The sequence below is a fragment of the Lolium rigidum genome, unplaced genomic scaffold (genome assembly GCF_022539505.1).
Source record: "Lolium rigidum isolate FL_2022 unplaced genomic scaffold, APGP_CSIRO_Lrig_0.1 contig_58534_1, whole genome shotgun sequence".
Taxonomy (NCBI): Eukaryota; Viridiplantae; Streptophyta; class Magnoliopsida; order Poales; family Poaceae; genus Lolium; species Lolium rigidum.
In genome coordinates this window covers 57043-76129 of record NW_025901050.1, presented here as the reverse complement: position 1 = coordinate 76129, position 19087 = coordinate 57043, and the positions used below count along the sequence as shown (strand labels likewise).

Below are 19087 nucleotides of genomic sequence, written 5' to 3'. Positions count from 1 at the left end.
CAAGTTATACGCATCTAATGGATTCACCCAGTCAATGAACTGAGTTATGTGTGCACTACAAAGTTTTGAGCAGAGCCTAAGCAGCACTCATTTTTCCCTTTATAATGAAAAATAGCACAATTGCAATTCATAGACCTTAATATAATCCCATGTAAAACTAACATGGGCTTCTCTGAAACAAACTGCAAAAAAATAGACTCAATAGTTTCCTAGCTCCTCGTGATCCCACTATGATGCTGCACTCATATCCTGAAAGTAAAATCAAAACAATACACAAGTTACTATGGAAGCAAACAATATTGTGCAAAATTGGCCTCTAATTATTCTGAGTCAAAGGTTAATTCTCGAATAATGACTTCTAAAAATAGTGGGTAATTCATGAGCAGATGCACTTAAACTTTGCCCATTTCAGAAATAAAAGAGAACTTGTATATGTGTGCATCATTATTATTTTTGTCTCCTCAAGTCCACATTTTTATTTACTAACAAGAGCTGTATATGTATACACCATTGTTGTGACTATGATGTAGTGCAGCTGGTGAAGTAGTAGAAAGTAATGGTCGTATGCGGTTAAAAGCACCTGATTTTTGGTGGAATTTCCATCCTCCTGCTCATAGGTACACATGTAAAATCGGATAAGAAAAAAATACGACACAAGAGAGAGAAACAACAAAGAACAAAGGAAGCACAAAGATGCCTTCAAATAGAAACACTAGTCGTTCTACAGTTCTAACCCGACTTAATTTAGGGATTATGGTGTTGTTGTTTTCAGAGAATGACCGGTCGAAATGAATCTAATGCCAATAATTTTTGCATATGGGGATTTAAACTGTCAAGTGTGAATATCACTACACAATGGTAGATGGTAATATGAGGTACCAACAGAATGCTGCCGAGCTCTGTTTACTATCAACGACAGATATAAGCAGGCTTGGCTTGGTAGGAAACTATTTTTGTACAAATTCAATTTAAGTATGTCTTTCTAATATTTTCCATGTTTAGCCTTGGAGTTCTCCTACAAATAAGCACATCAAGCTGTCGAAACAAGACCAGCAATACACCTTCATGTCTTGATGACACGTCCATACCTATTTAGTGATTGGATGTTGAACCAAAATGGGCTTACCTCCTGAACAATCCCAAGTTGCGGATGTTTGACTTCATGACTACACCTGCGGGGTCAAATTTGAACACGGACATCGGTCAATCAAAGTCAGAGCAAGTGGCAACAGCATTGAGAAGATATTGAGGAGTGTTAACGTGAATCTTTCTTTTCTTTTAAATATTTACTGGTACATATATCCAAGGTTCAAACATTCATGGTTGAAAGAACAAACTGGAGCCAAGTCTTATATTATCTTATTTGGTAGTCGGTAGAATTATTCACCTTTACTTTATCTAGGTAGCTTGTGTGGATTTTACATCACACTTAATTCAGCAACTAACACAGGTAAGCCATAGCAGCAGATAAAATCGTGTGTGCAGATTCAAAGGAGTTGCAGAAACATTGTTGGTAAAGAAAAATACCTGACGCAATGAATCAGATTGATGTAGATGTGGTGCCTGCAGCCAAACAGTCGGGGGAGGAGGAAGACATCATGTGCACACCATCCGGTCTTGCCAGTGAGGGAGGAACAAGATGGACGGCGCGGTGTTTCCGGTGGGGTCGGCAATGGCTCTGCACTCAGAGGTATCCGGAGGCGGAATTTGAAAATGATCAATCATCTTCTGCCTAAAAGACATGAATTTGTGTATGGAAGAGTGATTGATCACACATAACTAGCTAAGCACGGTACCAAAGATATAGAAACAACAATCAGATGCCATTCAAACTGGCTAAACGTAAGAAGTAAATAAGTGCTGGAAAATGAATCTGTGGTTCTAAATTGGATGATTGTCAAACATGACACAGATACAACTAGATGATACCCCACGCGTTGCGGCGGGAATTATTAGGAAGAAATATTTTGATACAATGGACAAAAGTAAAAAAATAGTTATTTAACAATGCTTATTAACCACATGTTCCATCAAAAAAATTAAACAATTTCAGGAGTTTGATGTATGCAAGATAGGAAGGAAAACAAAAAATCCATACACCAAATTTTTTTTACAACAATGAGTTTTTGTAAGTAACAGATCAAATCACTTAAAAAGAAGTTTTTGTAAGTAACATGTATCATCGATTTTACAACAATGAGTGTAAATTTATGACGCCATTACTAAAATAAAGTGGCTGCAGAGCAAACCCAATCATTGCATATGAAAGGGATTTATGATAGAAGCGAGAAGTGGTGCTAGTACAATATCGCTTGAAGTTTCACACATAAATGGCTACAGATTTGAATCAATCTGGATTCTCGAGATTGTTTTTTGTATTAACCACCAGAAAAAACAGATAATATAATGTTGGATAGATATATTATTGCTTGGTCAGTTGCAAGGAAAGAAAATTAGAAATTAGTCTGAAACTATCAACATATATTTGCAGACTAACCCAACAAACACAATAAACTAAACATGAAAAGCATTAAATATATGTTGTTTGACACTAAGAGTGCAAAGATGTTTCATAGAAGTACATAAATATTCAGGCAAGGTGCGGGGAAAAACCTTATTTATCCAGTATATATCTTTATTCGTCGATCTGAGTTGCACCAGTCAGTTAGGCTTGTATATACAGCTTTACAGAAGGGGGCTCCCTGTTTTTGTGGAAACACTGCATGTCTGAATCTAAGTTGTAAATCAAACACAAAAGAGACGGATGGGTACTGGAGTTGGACATTCAACTTAAGAGACCTGATTTGATGAGTGAAAAGTGTACAACTGTAAGTATACTCGTCCAAGAATCATGCCAAACCCACGAGAAAATTGTACAAAGTTTATATGTAACAAATATTTTCTGAAGACTAAAGAACTCTGCTGCATTGTGAAGGCAGTATATATAGCAATTAGTGAGACAATGTTTCAAAAATTAACTAAATTAGTGAGACAAAATTGAATGAAAAAGTGATGGCCAACCAAGATAGAGAACTCACCACATGGCATTTCATTATCATAATACACACAATTCTGTTGCAGTTAACACAACACAAATTTTCAGATTTGGTAAAGTTAGGATAGCCTGTTTCATAGAGAGAGCTTGCTGTCATTCATAGAACAACTACGGCAATGAATGGTGATAGACATTAGCCCGTTCCAAGGATATCTTACATGTGTTACAGGTAATAGCTAGCCCGCATAGTGTGCATCACTTCCTCTATGTCTGCTCACAAATGTAACACGAAAAGACGTTAGTCTGAATATCTGATTTAGAAAATTAAACCTAGAAAAGTACCACTCTGTACCCTGGATTAGCAATCTTGGAAAAAAACTAACACATAAGGTAACCGAAGAGTGTCAAAACAGCATGTGTACTTCTGAATTTTGCATCCAGAACAAATCTAATGTTGCCACTGCGAGTCATCTATAGCTGAAACTACGTGGGTAACCCAAGAATGTATATACAGCATGTGTACTTCTGAATTCAGAGATCCAACTTATGCAATATGAAATAAGCGTACTGAGCAGAGACAGTATACAAATAATCAATATGGGAACTGGAAGATTATATGCTATAAAAAAATCAAGGTACTGAGAAGAGGTAGAACACAAACAATCAACAACAGAACAGCAGGAAAATATGAGTAAATCGGTAAAACAGTACACGAGGACTGGAATTGAGGGAAAATCTGGTTACTTGATTCGGCAGGCGAGCTGAAGCGGACCGCCGGCAACAGCAAGGGTTCAATACTAATTCCATCAACCATGAGCATACCAGTCGAGGATGAGGGTGGATGACCTAGGCCAGCAAATCCCCCCGTCGAGTCCATTATCTTCCTGATAAGAAATCCTGCTAAACAAAAAATCAGTGGAGAAAGGTCATTAAAAAAATTGGAGAACGGGAAGGGGTGCCTCACTAATGGGAAATCTATATTGGTGCAGGGGTACTGCCTCCATCTAGACGACGGGGATGCCGCAGCTCAAATGCTCAATTTATTAATGGGAAGGTGTGCCATAATTGTTCCATTGGTTGCTGGTTTGGAGGAGATGAAGAGAAACGGGTACCATGACTCCATCAAAGTGATGCGTGAGTGTAGGTGAAGAGGAAGGGCCACTGGTGTAGTCGAAGGGTTGATAGCAGTTCAGTCTCCAGAAAAGATGATTTAGTTGGGGGTGAAAATAGAACAAATGACTGGATGCATGCAATCTCTAACAGATGGTGGGGACAGGTGACAACCAATAGGAAGAACTCAGATGATGTGGCATGCTTGCATGATAAGAGAATTACACATAGTGGGTTGCTCCTATTTAGATATTATAGATTCCACTTAGTATGCCATCCAGAATTATTAAAATGTCACCATTTCGATAAATGCATTAGAGAATAGCAGAACAGTACAAGCATATCCTCAATACGAACACAAAATTGTTGCATACCACATGGATTACAAGAGACCTGGCAGGAAATGGTTCCACTGTAATTTCCAACCCAAAGGGTTTAAACTACCAAGATCTGAGGAGACTACATCAGAAGTTCCTCCTCAGGACCAGTGTATAACACTCAGCAGTATAATATCAAGTGCAGCCTAAGAGCAAAAAGAAATAGATTTGATGATGGTAGCTAATCAACGCATAGAACATGCAGCTGGTAATCAACTGATTTCAGAGGCATCAATCAACAACAGGAACCCCTGGCCCTGGATCTTTTCTTCATCTTGTCCCCACTCAGTTTCTTACTGTTGCTCTTCTTCTCTTCCTTGGTATCGGGGATGCTTTCCCCATCCACAAGGATTTCACCATCATCAGGACTACCCTTGATGCTCTTCTTCTTCTTGCCCTTACTCTTCTTGCTGCCTACATCCCCCACTTCCTCAGGTGCTTGCTTGCCAGCGTCCTTGGATGCACGCTCGCTCTTTCTACCCTTCTTTTCCGCCGGGCTGGCATCCTCCACCTCAGCGTCCAATGCACGCTTCTTATCCTTACCCTTCTTTGCGACCTTCAGGCCCTCATCAGCAGCAACCTCTGCAGAAGGTGCATCCTCCCTCTTCATCCTCTTCTCACTCGCCTCCTGGACTTCCTCCATCACAGCATCCTCAGTCTGATCCTTCTTGTTCCTTTTCCTCTTGTACTTCACATTCTCCCCCTTGGCACCTTCGGTCAAGGCCTTCATCTTCTTGTCCTTGCGCTTCTTGCCAGTCTCCCCTTCTGAGGCATCGATGACCTCTCCCTCCAATCGCTCAACCGGAACCTCTATCTTCAGGCCCAGCTCCGGCACAGCCTGGTATATCGGCAGTGCGACAGAATCCACCGCCTTCAAATGAAGCGCCCTCACATTAGCCCAGTTCTTGGGGACCTTCTCCACAGCGGCCTCCACCGCGGCCATCACATTGTCCACAATCTCCTCCTCCCCCATGTCGAGCCTGCCAACCTTGATCCCGGAGCAGGTCCCGGTGCGCAGGTAGAGGAAAGTGGAGCTCACAACCTTGCGGACCTGCTCCGGCCACCCGGCGCGGGTAAAGTCAACCGCGAGGGGCGCCTTCTTGGAGGCGTAGAAGGCCTTGCCGAGGAGGCGGGGCAGCATGGGGAGCAGCGCGCGGTCGGCGAGGAAGAGGTCGTGGGACGCGGCGAAGCGGCGGCGCGACTCGTAGGGGCGGTAGTCGGTGCGCACGGCGGAGAAGGGCACGACCTCGGAGACGGGGAGGCCCAGGGCCCTGGCGGCCTCGAGGATGGCGGCGGCGGCGGCCGAGCCGGACCCGGCCCGGTCGTCGGAGATGGCGCAGACGGAGGCGGCGGAGTGCGCGACGACGGGGTGCGGGAGCGGGAGCAGGTGCGGCTTGGTGGTGGGTTTGGCCGGGACGCGGCGCAGCGTGAGCTGCAGCACGACCAGGTCGTCCCGCTCGTCGGCGAGGAGGTTCGGGGGTGCCTCCGAGGCGCGCTCGCGCATCCACTTGGTTAAAGAGGACACGGCGCTGACCACCGTTGAGCGGGGCACGGTGGGGTTGGGCTTGGCCGTGGTCATGGCCTGGTCCTTCTTCTTCTGCGCCGGCGGCATGGCTGCGGCGGCTGGGCAGGGGAGAGATGGTCTGGTTTAGTTTAGGGTTTAGTGTGCCGGGCGGCGGAGGAGAGAGGAGGGGAGTTTGTCGGGCTGCGACCTGCGAGAGAGTTTATAGGACGCGCGTTTCGCAGCCCAGCCCGAAGCCCACTGCACGGCCCAGCCAGAAGCCCAGAAAATGTGGTGGCACCTGGGCAGGATTTTTTGCTCACGAGCCCAGCCCATTGCGCTCACCCCTCGCCCACGGTCTCGCTCTCGACGGCGCACGGCGCACGGCACACAGGCGGGCGGCGGCAACCCTAGGCGAGGCGACCCGACGGGAAGCAGAGCAGGCGAGCGGCAGCGAAGAAGGCTGCAGACTGCAGGGGACCGCGAAGGCGCGGCATCAACGGTCAGGACGCCAGTAGCCAGGTGACCTCTTCTTCCCCTGATCCCGTATTCCCCATTTCCCCTCAGATTTTGCAATTTACATGCCCGCATCAGATTAGCACTTAGCAGTACTGCAGTACCATATTATCCGTTTGCATGTTTGTAAGTTGTAAACATCAGATTAGCACTTAGCAGTACTGCAGTACCATATTAGCTGTTTGTAAGTTTGCAAGCTGTAACTTGTAAACATCAAATTAGCACTTAGCAGTACTGCAGTACCCATATTAGCTGTTTGTAAGTTTGCAACTTTGTAAGTTGTAAACATCCAGCCCATGGTCTTAACTATTATGCTGTTACTTGATTGAAAAAAAAATTATTGTCTGACTGAAATTATGGTCATATGTCTTGTCTTATACAGCGGTTATTTTTGTTCTCATATTGCTTTGAGATATTTTTATTTTGCAATGAATACCTGGTCTCTAATTCCTGGTGCCGCCACTGAACGTGTTTGATAAAATGATGCGTCGGCGGGTAGTGCCTGTAGCCTGGTTGACTTGTGTCTTGTGACACTGCAGCTTTCTATCATTGGGAGCCGCCAGAACCGAGATCTGAATCCTGCCGTGCTTGGGCAATGAGTGCAGGTGAGGACTTGTGTGTTTGTCTTCTGATTGATCTCCTGCCCTGTAGATTCATGTTTACTTCTCTTACCATTAGCATCTGCTGCAATGACCGAAAACTTTGGGTTCCAATCCTGTGTTCATCTGTCCTCTACCCTCTGCCTAAGCTACAAGATGGTACTATTACCAACCTTTGAATAACTCTGTGAGTCTCACTCACAGGTGGTGCGTTTGGTGGAAATAGGGGAGCGAGACCTGTACCTCCTGAAAAAGGTGTATTTCCACTCGATCACTTGCATGAGTGCGACATGGTACGTTGTAATCGTATTGTTTTGTTCCCTTTTCGTAGGCTACGATGTCAGTATGTGTTATATGAGAGATACATGTTCAAACAGGAGAAGAAGGACTATCTTGCCTGCCTGAAATCAACGGGAGCTCAGTCTGAAAAGTGCCGGATGTTCTCAAAGAAATACTTGGAGTGTAGGATGGAGAGGTTAGCATGCTTAATCCCTGTGTAACAATGTCAGAATACTCTATTGCGGTAATGTAGCTCAACCTCTTTTTTGGCACATCCATAGGTCAACCAAATTATGTGTACTGATTAAGAGCGTGTCTGATTCCGAAGAAACTTCATACTGGACTAACTAGGCAACAGTAGGTGTTCACTACTGAAACAGAAAATAACTTCGCCGAGCAAATTTTACCAATCCGTCTCTCCTTTCTTGGAAAGAAGCTAGAAAGTACAGTGCTCAACTGCTGCCCTGCTAGCGAATAGCCGAATACAGTAAATGCCTCTAGGGCATGCTCAAATTGGTACTAGCAGCTAGCCAAATAAACCAAACGAGTAGCCTTGACTAAGCCTAGCTAAGCTAGTTTAGCTAATGATCCAAACGCATGCTTAGTCTCTGTTTCTAGTGTCTACTACATATTTAGTTCTTCCAGTAGTAGATGAAGGAGATTACCTTTGCATCTGTACCTTGTATCCAGCCACCACATGTTTGATAGTTTTGGTCCTATCAATTCCACTCCATCTTTCTGCACATAGAGAAGTGGTATTGTCTGAATTTACTTGATTTGGTCTTTATGCCCAAACAACCAATTCTATTCTGTAACAGCTACCTGCGACATCTAATCTTTGCAAGGTGCATTAGTTGTCTGAGTTAAAATTTGCTGACGACGCAATGAAAAATTATCAGTAAATGAAGTCATTAGAACTACCAATAACTTTCAGTTTCTAGCTACTTGGGTTTTTGCTTGAGTTATTTAGTACATCTCTTTTCTGCAGCTATGTATGCTTTTAAGTGAGTTACTCTCTTTTTTTACGGAAATCAGAAGGGGAGAACCGCTACCGAAAATTTTATTAAAATAGAGCCAAGGCATCTCTTAATTTTACATGCACGAGATTACATGGGGAGGGAACAGAAGGGAGACAACATAAACCTAGAAGGAAACATAGAAACAAAGAGGGAAGTCATCCTGACCAGTCTGATACCCAAAGATGAAAAGCTTCCATGAAAGCTTCATTATCTTCCTTCTTGGCCCTGTATGCCCACAGTTTACAAGTTTCAGCATTGTCTTGGCCACCAGGTGTATTGGAACCTTACATAATCGAAGACCTTCTGGTTCCTTGAAAACCAGATGCTCCAATAAGATGCAACTGTTACCAAATCCCAAGCTTTTCCTTTTCTGTTAGGGCATTCTTACTTTGCGGCATCAAATATACTTTCAAGACCAACAGAACCATTTAGATTAATCCCAACGAGAGAGTTAATTTTCTTTGTTCGTCCACACTCCAGCGCAAAATGTTCCACTGTTTCTCTAGTATTACACCCAAAAGGGCAATTTTCATTGTCCACGATGTTTTGTCGAAACAAGACTGATCTGACCTTGATTCTCCCCTTGATCAAAAACCCAGGCAAACAACTTACACTTTTTGGGTGTAGCGCACTTCCAAATTGTATCTCCATTTATATGCTTGTCACCTACTAAATTCATGAGTTTGCACATGTTACCTACTGAAAAGGTGTTTTAATGAAGTAGATAAATATGTTATACTTTTGCTTGAACTTGTTGTCATGTGATTCTCTTTCGTCTGTTGATACTTCTAGTTCAAGTTCACATGCTCAGCATGTTAACATCTTGTTCTGAACCAGTCTATTGCTGCATTAGCTTACATCAAATCCAACTGACCCTCTGTGTCAATGTATTTCTGTCGTATTTAGTGGTTGAGTGAAGCAACAAATGTTGCCAGTTAGGCAAACCACAATATGCAGCTACTAGCTTTAACCTTTTAGGAGATGTTATATGGTTGCAGTAGTCGATTTTAAGATATTTCATATGATTGTTGTGATATCTGAAGTTTTGATTTGCGCTAGTAAAGAATTCTTACCAACTTCCATATCTGAAATTCAATATACGTGACATGCTCATGAATAGGTTGCAGTTTTATCAAATCATTTTATTCTTTTGCAATTTAGGAACCTGATGGCAAAGCAAGATATGTCAGAGCTTGGCTTCAGTAATGCAGACGTTGTGGTTACACCTGCCGAGGAGAACAAGAAATTGGAGAGCCCAACGAGCGATTTGAAAGAGAAGAAATAGCTGGTTAATTTGCAGTGTCCTTATCTACGAGAGCAGTGGAAATACAAAGAGAGAATAACAAGTAAAAATTGTGTGAACCGACACCAAAATGTTGAAGATTCTTGTTTTGATGTTAGATTTTCAGAGTAAAGGATAGTAGGACATGGTTCAGAAGTAAATTTCTCATGCCTGTATATCTCAAACTCTTTTAAGTGTTGTCCGATTTGCTGGGGAGACTTCCAGCTATTGATTTGTTACAATCCTCTCTGTGTTATTTCCACAAGAGCAAATATGAACTCTTGAGTCTGTTTCTCATACTTAAGATCTCAGGCTTTCCAACTCGAATGGTCAATTCTGCAGCTGCAAGTGACTCCTCATGGGGATCATCTGCAACGGCATCATATTATTTCCTGAGGTTGAAGATAAGAAGAAAATGCAAGTCAAACGCTGAATACAGGATAATTTACTTAATATGCCATGCTCTACACACGGGCATGATTATTAGCGTGGAGCATCTTGTACTACTCCCTCCGATTCATATTAATTGACTTCAATATGGATGTATCTAGAACTAAAATGTGTCTAGATACATCCATATTAGAGTCAATTAATATGAACCGGAGGGAGTACTAGTATTTTTAGTTGTATGATAAACTAAGACATGGGGAAAGATCCCATCAACCACTGGTGGAGAGTAAAACATCAGTTCTGCAGCAGTATTTAACATGTATTTTGCAGGATTCCAAACCTTAGAAATGATTCTTACAAGAATTATAAGAAATGCTCCTTTTTTTGTAGTTGCCAAATTTGGTAGCACTTGAAAGATATCCTCTAATCACTCATCTAACGTTTTTTTTTTTCCAGAGAAACCAAACGAACGTGTAGGAACAAGCTTCCTCAAATCAGCCGGTAGCCGCCGCGGTTTTTCCACAATTAAAACCCACAAGTTGTACACATCACAAACTTTTTCCATAAACAAATACCACGACAATATCCTACCAAAAAGAAAAGAAAAAACCACGACTATACCTACCTCACTCGTGGCACCGCACAAAAATCACGTGCCAATTAATAAGAAAAAACAAATAAGCCAAGCGGGCCCACAGCGCACCGTCTCGATCTGCCGAACCGCGCTACCCTCAGTCACTGATCCGTGGGTCCCACCTGCCCGCCTGCCTTGGACCGGAGCGAGCGATCGACTCGCGAGCGCTTTCTTCACCTCTTCTTCTTCCTCCTCCTCCACGCGGCGCAGCTAGCTCCCCCCTTCCGGCCTCTCTCCCCCCCGGCGCCGGCGACTGACCGGAGGCCTCCCCGCCTGCCTCCACCGTTGCCCCCCGCGTCAGCTCCACCCCGGCCGCCGCGTCGACTCCGTGGCGCATCGCGGAAGGGTGGAAAGAGTGGAAGGCACCGCCGCGGCTGCCTCTACCGGCTGCGAGGAGGAAGGTAGGCGCGGGTGCTATACTCTCTGGTTTTTGGGTGCTACTCGTCTGTTCTTTACGCCCCGGTGTTGAGTTGGGAATTTGATGTGCGCGAATCGATAAAGTTTGGATCTGTGTGGGGGAATGGAGATAATCCTGCGTGATTCGGACGAGGAGTTGCGAGGCCGCGTGGTTTAGGATTTAGGTGGTATCTGACCCGTCCCAGGAGCTAGATCCGTCGTCGGAAAAGGAGAGAGGGAGATGGGTAGATAGCTGGGGCCAGACCCGCCGTCTCCAGCGCCGCTTCACGCCGTTGCCGGAGCTTCTGGGGACACCATGGCGAGCAGCCGCAGCTCCCGCTGGTATAGGAAACTAGTGAGTTGGAGTAATTTGGACGGTTCTGGCTTCAAAAGGCCAACTGGAAATTCCCTAGGGCTACTGAAAACATATTTACCGGTATATCCTACAAAAAAAGTTCTTGTAAACGATACAAGCATTTACGATTACATTTTCCATATATAGTTTATGTGAGCTCGGTGGTTGCAATTTGCAAAATTGTCTATGTTCTTATGTTTCGACATAAGCTGAGTTGTCATTTATTTATCATGAACATGATGTGGCGTAGCCTCCTTACCAAAATCTTGTTATATTGCAGAGATTACAGGTTGAATGAGAAGAATTGTACTACAAGGCAGTCGAGTGTTAGATTAGGTTTTAGCCACAGGATCACCAAATAACTGGAAATGGATGATGGCCTCGAGCTTAGTTTAGGCCTCTCTCTGGGTGCCGGTGGGTCTTCAGGGAAGTCCAAGGCATCAACAGATGTTCAGCTAGAACCTAAAGCGGAACCTCAGGTGGAAGAAAGCAGCAGCAAAGGTGTCTCGCAACAAGCACCTGATGCTCCGTTTGTGCACTACTATCAGACAACTGCCGAGACCCAAGAACACAGTAGCAAGCAGAGGCGCAGCCCTGCGACGCCTCCATTCGGGAACTTCTGGGGACAACAGGGAGGTTCCCCTGCACCTGTGGCAGAAGGATCCAGTGAGCCAGTGACACATCAATCTCAGCTTCCCAGGTATCAAGATGGGTGGAATTCGAATAACAATGGAAATAATCCTGAGGAGAACAACCCGGTCTCAAGTAAACGCAAGTTGCTTTCTGAAGAGGCAAGTTTTCAGAAGAAGCATCATGCTGCTGCTGACCAGCCTGATGCATTCAGCAAGTGCTCTGATGGAGGTGTGAAAAATGCACCGATTTCAATTAGCACGGATGATGGTTCAACCGGTGAAAATGAGGATGTCGCAGACTCGGAAGCAGAAGGCTCAAACTCTTGGTTAGTTGCGCAGCGTGAAGACAGTGCTAAGGGCTCGGTTGTAAATAGAGGATCTGATATAAAGAGATCCGGTGATGAAGCCGCAGGTGGTTTTCAAGGAAAGAGACAACCAAGTTTCTCAGGAAGTGAATCTAGCTCTGGAAAGTTGCCGCATGGAAATCCTTTACAAGCATCAAATGTAGTGGTTCTGCCATATCAAGGCCAAACTCAGGCTTCAGCTACCCCCGGCATAATTAATGCATCAAATTTTCCTCCAGTACCTACAGTACAGTTCAGGCCACCCATAAACAATGGAGCAGCTGCCCAGACGATGGGTGGTTCCTCTCAGGTTGCTTTTGGTTACCCAACAGGACAGCTTCCAATACTTGAAACAGGCTCTTCATGGGCATTTGGTGCTCCACCTCAGGCTATTTCTTCTTTTGCTGCAAAGCAAGCTGAACGAGCAGGTGCAAATCAAGCTGGTGATGGCAAGAAACCTCAAGGTTAGTTCACCTCGTAGCATCCGTCCATAGTTTCCTTGTGTGCAAAAAAATAGAGGAAAAGGTCTTGTTGGTAAGGTACATATATGTCATAAAGTGACTCCTATAGATCATCTACCTCTCTAAATGAATCTGGATTTGTTTGGTAAGAACATTGAGTTGAAATACTTGATCTGGATATAACCCATGGTGTGAGTTAGTGCACCTCAAAGAAGAGTTTTACTTCACTGTTCTGCTCCAAAGGTCCTTGTTGATTAGTTACTCCTTTAGTCTGGTATGATAGAAGCTAAGTAGAGGTGTGTAGTTAGCTCATTTAATGAAAATAATTTAATTACTATTTTTCAGCAGCACTGTCGCTTCTTGATATGCAAGTTCTGTTCTATAATCTGGTAATGTAAAATAAACGTAATGGAAAATTAATTCCCTAGTAAGCTTGTTTGCACAGCTGCCTTTTGTTCATTTTATAGTTGGAGAGTTGATAGTGTCCCTTTCTCTTTACGTACCGCAGAGGCTGGCACATCTTCCTCTGCTCATGTGGTGGGTGACAAGAGGGCGGATAGGGTATTGCCTCTTATGGGTTCTGCTATAAGGCCGGGCATCGCCCCAAATGTCAAATTTGGAGGGTCCGGATCATATCCTGATCTTCCCTGGGTTTCTACAACTGGGACTGGGCCAAATGGCAGGACCATATCGGGTGTAACATACAATTTCGGCAAAAACGAAGTGAAGATTGTATGTGCTTGCCATGGCACCCACATGACACCGGAGGAGTTTATTCGACACGCAAGTGTGGACGCCACGGGCCAAGAGAATAATACAACAATGCCGGCGTTTCCTGCCGGGAATCAAGCAGCCTCAGCCCAAAACTAATTGAGCAGTCTGTGTACTGGTTTCAGAGTGCTTTGCTTGGGCTTGCTGCTCCCTTTGTGTCTATGCCGTCCATGCCTTATAATATATTGTCGTCACAATATTGATATCTGTAATCATGTAAGTTTTAGACACAGGTCATGTTGTATCTTTGGCTTAGTTATGGACAAAATTGATGTATTTATAGTTCGTTGACTGATTGTGCATGCAAAATTAAGTAGATGTGTTGCCAATACACAAGGTGGAATAATGGCAGCATCTATATGTCTTAGAGAAGTATGGAATTTATGTTTATCTATGTAATTTTTAATTACATAAGTTTTTTCAAAATGTCAGTCACGATGTGTATACATGGTTCCAAATGGGAGTCTGAAGAAGACAGTGGATGTAAAGACATTGAAAGGTTTGCAGAATGTAACATATAATTGCAAACTAAGGGTTTCTCCAAGTGTAAAATATACATTTGAAAGTTAAACCTCAATCTAAATCGTTATACTAGGAAATTCCTTGTAAACTGCTTCAATACAACTTCAAAGTGCTTCAATGCCAGTTTCAGAGAGCTTTGATTGTGCTTGCTACGTTTGTCTACATCATCCATTCCCTTGAATATAATGTGTTCGCAGTATTCGCAATATTGATATATATTAATTATGTACTCCCTCCGTTCCCTAATTCCGAGTTTTAGACACAGGCAATGTTGTATTTTTGGACAAAATTTATGTATTTATAGCTAGACTTGAATCATTGTAATTTGTATGCCTATATGTAATAATTTCTAATTTCGCTTATGTTTTTCTCAAATGTGGTCATGCATAGGCATCGGCATTGGTTCTAACTTCTAAGTGGTTGACTGGAAAAGACATATTCCATTGATTCACAATAAGTGTCAGGGTTTTTTAGTTCAAAATTAAATAAAAACTTGCCGTGCCATAGACTTCTGCTCTTAAACTTGCATCATTCCACTGGATCCAGTAGGACATTTAGATGATTTCAAACTAAGGGGCTCCTTTCATTTTATATTTTCGAAATTTAAACATCAAATTCAATCATTTTAGTAGGAAATTCCTCGTAAACTCCTTCAATACAAGTTTCACATAATCTGTTCAACCAATAAAGCAGACATCAGCATTCATGTGTGCTACAAGAGTTGTTCATCCAGACAGTACAGATTCACATGATACACGAAGTGTGGCGACAAGCCAGCAATCTTCGTCAGATTCAACACCAATCGTTGGATACTGATTCTGCTAAGCAGATAAATTATCAGCCGATACACAAAGCAGAACAGGCCTTACTTCGTAAGAAATCAATGTCATCGCCTGCTACATTTAACTATTAAAACTCCAGCCTATGTTTAACTAACCACGCTGACACTCCAGCTGTTTCGTGTTCTCCAACAGCACCTGTAGAACAAAAAAATGGAACTAAGCAATGACAGCCAAGTGTAAACAGGGCTAATTAGCAAGAAAAAACTGTTGACCTCTCGTATGTAGGTTGCGATAGCTTTGCACCCTTCAGTTGCAAGTTCCATTACAGTTTCAAATGTGTCCATCGGTAACTTTGCATCCATCTGAAAATTAACTTCAAGCATTAGTCTTGCTTTGGGAAAATAATTACAAGTCATATATGAAAACAATGTTGTGCAGGAAACAAAGCACATAACAGGTGCATCACATGAAATCAAAAGTGTATGCACAAACGTGCTGCTATGCATCTAGATAGAAAGTGGGCTGGGGGGACTCTTTGGAAGGATCAGAATTCATGGTCATTTCATAACCTGCAGAAGAGTCACTTTGTCCATCTTTGCAAGAATGCCAACAGTGACATCAGGACCTCCAGCACTGTCTTCTATATAATTCAGATCTGAAATAACGCATTAGAATGATTTAGGCGTCTTTATACCAGATGATTCTTAGCTAGCCATGGATGTGAGAACAGAACTTTGATGCCATACCAAGCAAAGGAGTAGAACACAGATATCCAGCACTGCAAGACGTAACAATGTCTTTCATTGGAATCCCAGCATCTGCAAGTGCTAGTGTTGCAGCATTGATGCATGCTGACCTTGTTCCTGTTATACGGACTTACAGAGTCATGCTCAAGGTAAAAAATCAGAAATCATTTTAAAATCCATTAATGCTACGATAATATCTATAAATAGGCAAAATGACAATATGTTGTAGCATGCCTGAGTAATGGGAAATAAGATAGGTTCAAATTAGAGCATGTCATTTATTTAGCATATAAATGTAGATTTACTCAGCCGGGACAGAGAAGAGTAGAGTTGTGTGGCTCTAGTTTGGCGATGAAACATGATGTTTCCACCATAAACAACAGAGTTACTATAGAAATGCATGTAGATTAGAGAATGATCTGAAAGATGGTCAACTTACCACCATCAGCTTGAAGAACTTGGACAAAAATATCAATCTGCAGATAAACACAGTAAGAATTGAAAGTGAACCTTGTTATCAATTGGAACATAAGTTTTTTGAAGCACAAGTGATGACACAGAACTCACCTGTGAGTGTGGCATCAAATGTGTTAATATGCTTGCCTCCATTGTTTGTCTAATAACAAGTGAAATTTCTGTTGATCGCCTGTAACATGAGTGTAGATACAAATCACTACTATAGTTATACGAGAACTGAAATATAATATACACGATAAATAAATGATGCAATGTGAGATTCAGTTTGCACACAGTGTGTTCACCACAATAAGATTCACATGAATCGGCTAAGCTACAAATCGGCATTATCTGCTTCATTTCTCACGAGAAAACTCCTACTTCTACTAGCACTGAAGTTCCTGAGCTAGCACCCACACTTTTGTTGTGATGTTCTTTTTTTTCTCCTTAAGAACAAATCATCCAGAAAGCGGAATGGTATCAGAATGTTTGAAAAGGAATATGACACAGTAAACGAAGCCAGTGATATTTATAGAAAATCTGTCATGTCAAACATGTGTCTTAATAATAATTGAACGCATTATTGTCTATGGTTGAGTCATTTTGATCAAAACTTCCACCTCAAGCTGGAACATACCTGTCACCTTTTGGCTTTCTCCTTCGATCCCCAGTGCTGAATTCTGCCATTCGATATTCACAACGCACCTGCAGACACATTTCTCAGGAACATCCTAACAAGAGAACATTTAACGCTTAAGTCAGTTGGACTAACGAGAATTTACCAAGGCCTCTTTCAAGTTTACTTGCTGACTTCTGTTCTGGATCTGAATGAGTAAACAAGCACAGGTAACATTAGTTTTAGCTTGGCATTGATCAATCTTACGTATGAAGGGAAAAAATAAGGGGTCAAAGCACTAGCAGAGCTACACAATGCAGAGGCACCCTGGGTTCCGTGAGCTACCAGCAAAAGAAAGGGAGTAGTTTAGACTACTATGTCATTACATCGCAATTCGAAACATCCCCCAGATAAACTTAACTCTGAAAACTAACTACAAGCTTCAGACTAAATCCTTTCTTAGGTATTCCATCAAACACTCAAACATGGTGTGTGCGTGTCAAAAACAAAATTCCCCAAATCCTCCTAACTGTAGAGGCTAACTACAAACCTCAGTAATCCCTGCATAGGCATTCTATCATACGTGTCAGGCGTGCTTCAAACAAATCCCCCCCAAGATCACCATAAATCCTAGAATTGCCTACACACCTCAGCCTAAATCCCCAGTAGACGTTGCATCGAACAAGTGGCGTGCACAAACCATATGCGCAAGCAAGATGAGGCATGCGGACTACCTCTCGAGGGCCGTAGACGGCGGCGATGACCCGGGTGTTGCCCATCTCGAACAGCGCCGACCTGAACAAACGAACGCCAACACATTCAGATTAAAAAAAAAGTGAATACCAGGTCACTACCCGAAACCTAATCGAATAATTTTTGCTTCGCCGCCGGAGTTCTTTTGCTCACCCGTCGGCCCTGGAGACGACGCCGACCTCGCCCCTGAGCTGCCGCATCTGCAAGGCACAACCGAACGCGAATCAGAGGCAGTCGAGCGTGAGCCGGACGAGGCAGAGAAGATAGGAGGGGGGAGGGGCGGAGGCGCAACCTCGTTGGGGCGGCGCCCGTCGACTCGGAAGCCGGTGAGAGGGTTCACGTGCTCCATCGCCGGAGAGAAAAACCTCCGTCGCTTTCGCTTCTAGCTCTGCGCCGCCGGTGTGGAGGCTGCGCGCGGTGGCGAGGGTTTTCGTGGGGCTTCCTGCGGTGTCCTGTTGTCCGAGCTGTCCGTATTTTAGGTTGTGAGAATATATAGCCAAAATAAAAACTGAAAAAGCTAAAATACCACTACTCCGTAGTAAAAAATACAGTAGGAAAACAAATTCTCACAGAAATCGTTATTTTGTGGTCTATGCCAAAACACACTTGCTTAATCATGTCTTTGCTAACTAATATTATGATTTTGGGTTACATTTGCTAGGACACAATGTATGGCTAAAAAGGAAAGTTTCCTGAGAAACTTTTTGGCCTACCAGATTTATTTTTGAGATCAAATTTGTACTTTGAACGCTGCAAAAAACAAGAAAAGGCGTAAAAGAAAGAATAAAGTACTAAGATAAATCGTTTACGGTGACCCTGCACACCACTGTATTTTGTAGTGCGCAAGTCGTTGATATAACACTTAAATAAATATTATTCCATAAATATATATCCCTCAGATTAATACAACAGAAATATTGTGGGTCCACTATTACACACTGAACATTACAAGTCAAAAGTGTACAAATACTTCAAGATCCTCCTCGATTCTCATAAAACTTAAACTCTAACTTGAATAACTTCAAGACCAATTGTACGACTAAATTAACTACCACGATAGCTCAACAACCTATCATATATTGTTCGGTGTTGCTCTGCTAATTATTATTAGGTTTTTACTGCTTCTCGTCTCCTTTCAGGCTGCCTTCTCCCTAGATTGTGCCACCCCTTTGGTTCCTCAGAAAGATTTGGTTCTTCATAGTGGATCTCTCCCCCTCGTGATGGTTCTTTGGTAGCCTCCTCCTAAGTGTTGTCCAAGTCTAGCAAGGATTTAAGATGTGGGATGAATACAACATACTCAACAAATTTAACTTTGGTGTTTGATTGTCCAAGTCTAGCAAGGATTTAAGATGTGGGATGAATACAACATACTCAACAAATTTAACTTTGGTGTTTGATGCACCCTGAGACCATGAAATCGTAGGCTAGTGCAGTTTTCATAAATATTTCTTCAAAGGTTCATTTTATTCTGAAAAACTATGTCTATCAGTTTTCACGGGTGTTCTAAAACTTCATGAAGTTCTTTTTTTTGTTGCGTTCACAGTTCTTTTC

The 19087-nt window shown here is 42.9% G+C and overlaps 4 protein-coding genes and 1 long non-coding RNA gene across 5 annotated transcripts; 2 read left to right on the top strand and 3 right to left on the bottom strand.

Annotated features, from left to right (window-relative positions):
- Positions 1–63: 63 nt before the first annotated feature.
- On the bottom strand, positions 64–1708 carry LOC124681896. The gene is made up of 2 exons (XR_006996072.1): positions 1528–1708; positions 64–1172 (listed from the first exon to the last, which is right to left on the bottom strand). It is a non-coding gene; the product is annotated as an uncharacterized LOC124681896 (long non-coding RNA).
- Positions 1709–4427: 2719 nt separating this feature from the next.
- Positions 4428–6160, bottom strand: LOC124681888 (ribosomal L1 domain-containing protein 1-like). The gene has a single exon (XM_047216666.1). It carries the CDS (start codon positions 6092–6094, stop codon positions 4718–4720), a length of 1377 nt encoding a protein of 458 aa, XP_047072622.1. The 5' UTR covers positions 6095–6160; the 3' UTR covers positions 4428–4717.
- A 231-nt stretch (positions 6161–6391) lies between these two features.
- Positions 6392–9977, top strand: LOC124681892 (cytochrome c oxidase assembly protein COX19-like). Its single transcript, XM_047216670.1, has 5 exons — positions 6392–6505; positions 7039–7104; positions 7303–7391; positions 7476–7573; positions 9558–9977. The coding sequence occupies exons 2-5, from the start codon at positions 7095–7097 to the stop codon at positions 9679–9681; spliced, it is 321 nt and encodes a 106-aa protein (XP_047072626.1). The 5' UTR covers positions 6392–6505; positions 7039–7094; the 3' UTR covers positions 9682–9977.
- A 996-nt stretch (positions 9978–10973) lies between these two features.
- On the top strand, positions 10974–14092 carry LOC124681886 (protein NINJA homolog 1). Its single transcript, XM_047216664.1, has 3 exons — positions 10974–11103; positions 11734–12893; positions 13399–14092. Exons 2-3 carry the CDS (start codon positions 11822–11824, stop codon positions 13758–13760), a joined length of 1434 nt encoding a protein of 477 aa, XP_047072620.1. The 5' UTR covers positions 10974–11103; positions 11734–11821; the 3' UTR covers positions 13761–14092.
- A 727-nt stretch (positions 14093–14819) lies between these two features.
- On the bottom strand, positions 14820–17985 carry LOC124681889 (exosome complex component RRP41 homolog). Its single transcript, XM_047216667.1, has 11 exons — positions 17829–17985; positions 17690–17736; positions 17518–17578; positions 16950–16991; positions 16805–16872; positions 16279–16357; positions 16151–16187; positions 15712–15828; positions 15535–15620; positions 15238–15327; positions 14820–15160 (listed from the first exon to the last, which is right to left on the bottom strand). The coding sequence occupies exons 1-11, from the start codon at positions 17883–17885 to the stop codon at positions 15116–15118; spliced, it is 729 nt and encodes a 242-aa protein (XP_047072623.1). The 5' UTR covers positions 17886–17985; the 3' UTR covers positions 14820–15115.
- Between the last annotated feature and the right edge of the window lie 1102 nt (positions 17986–19087).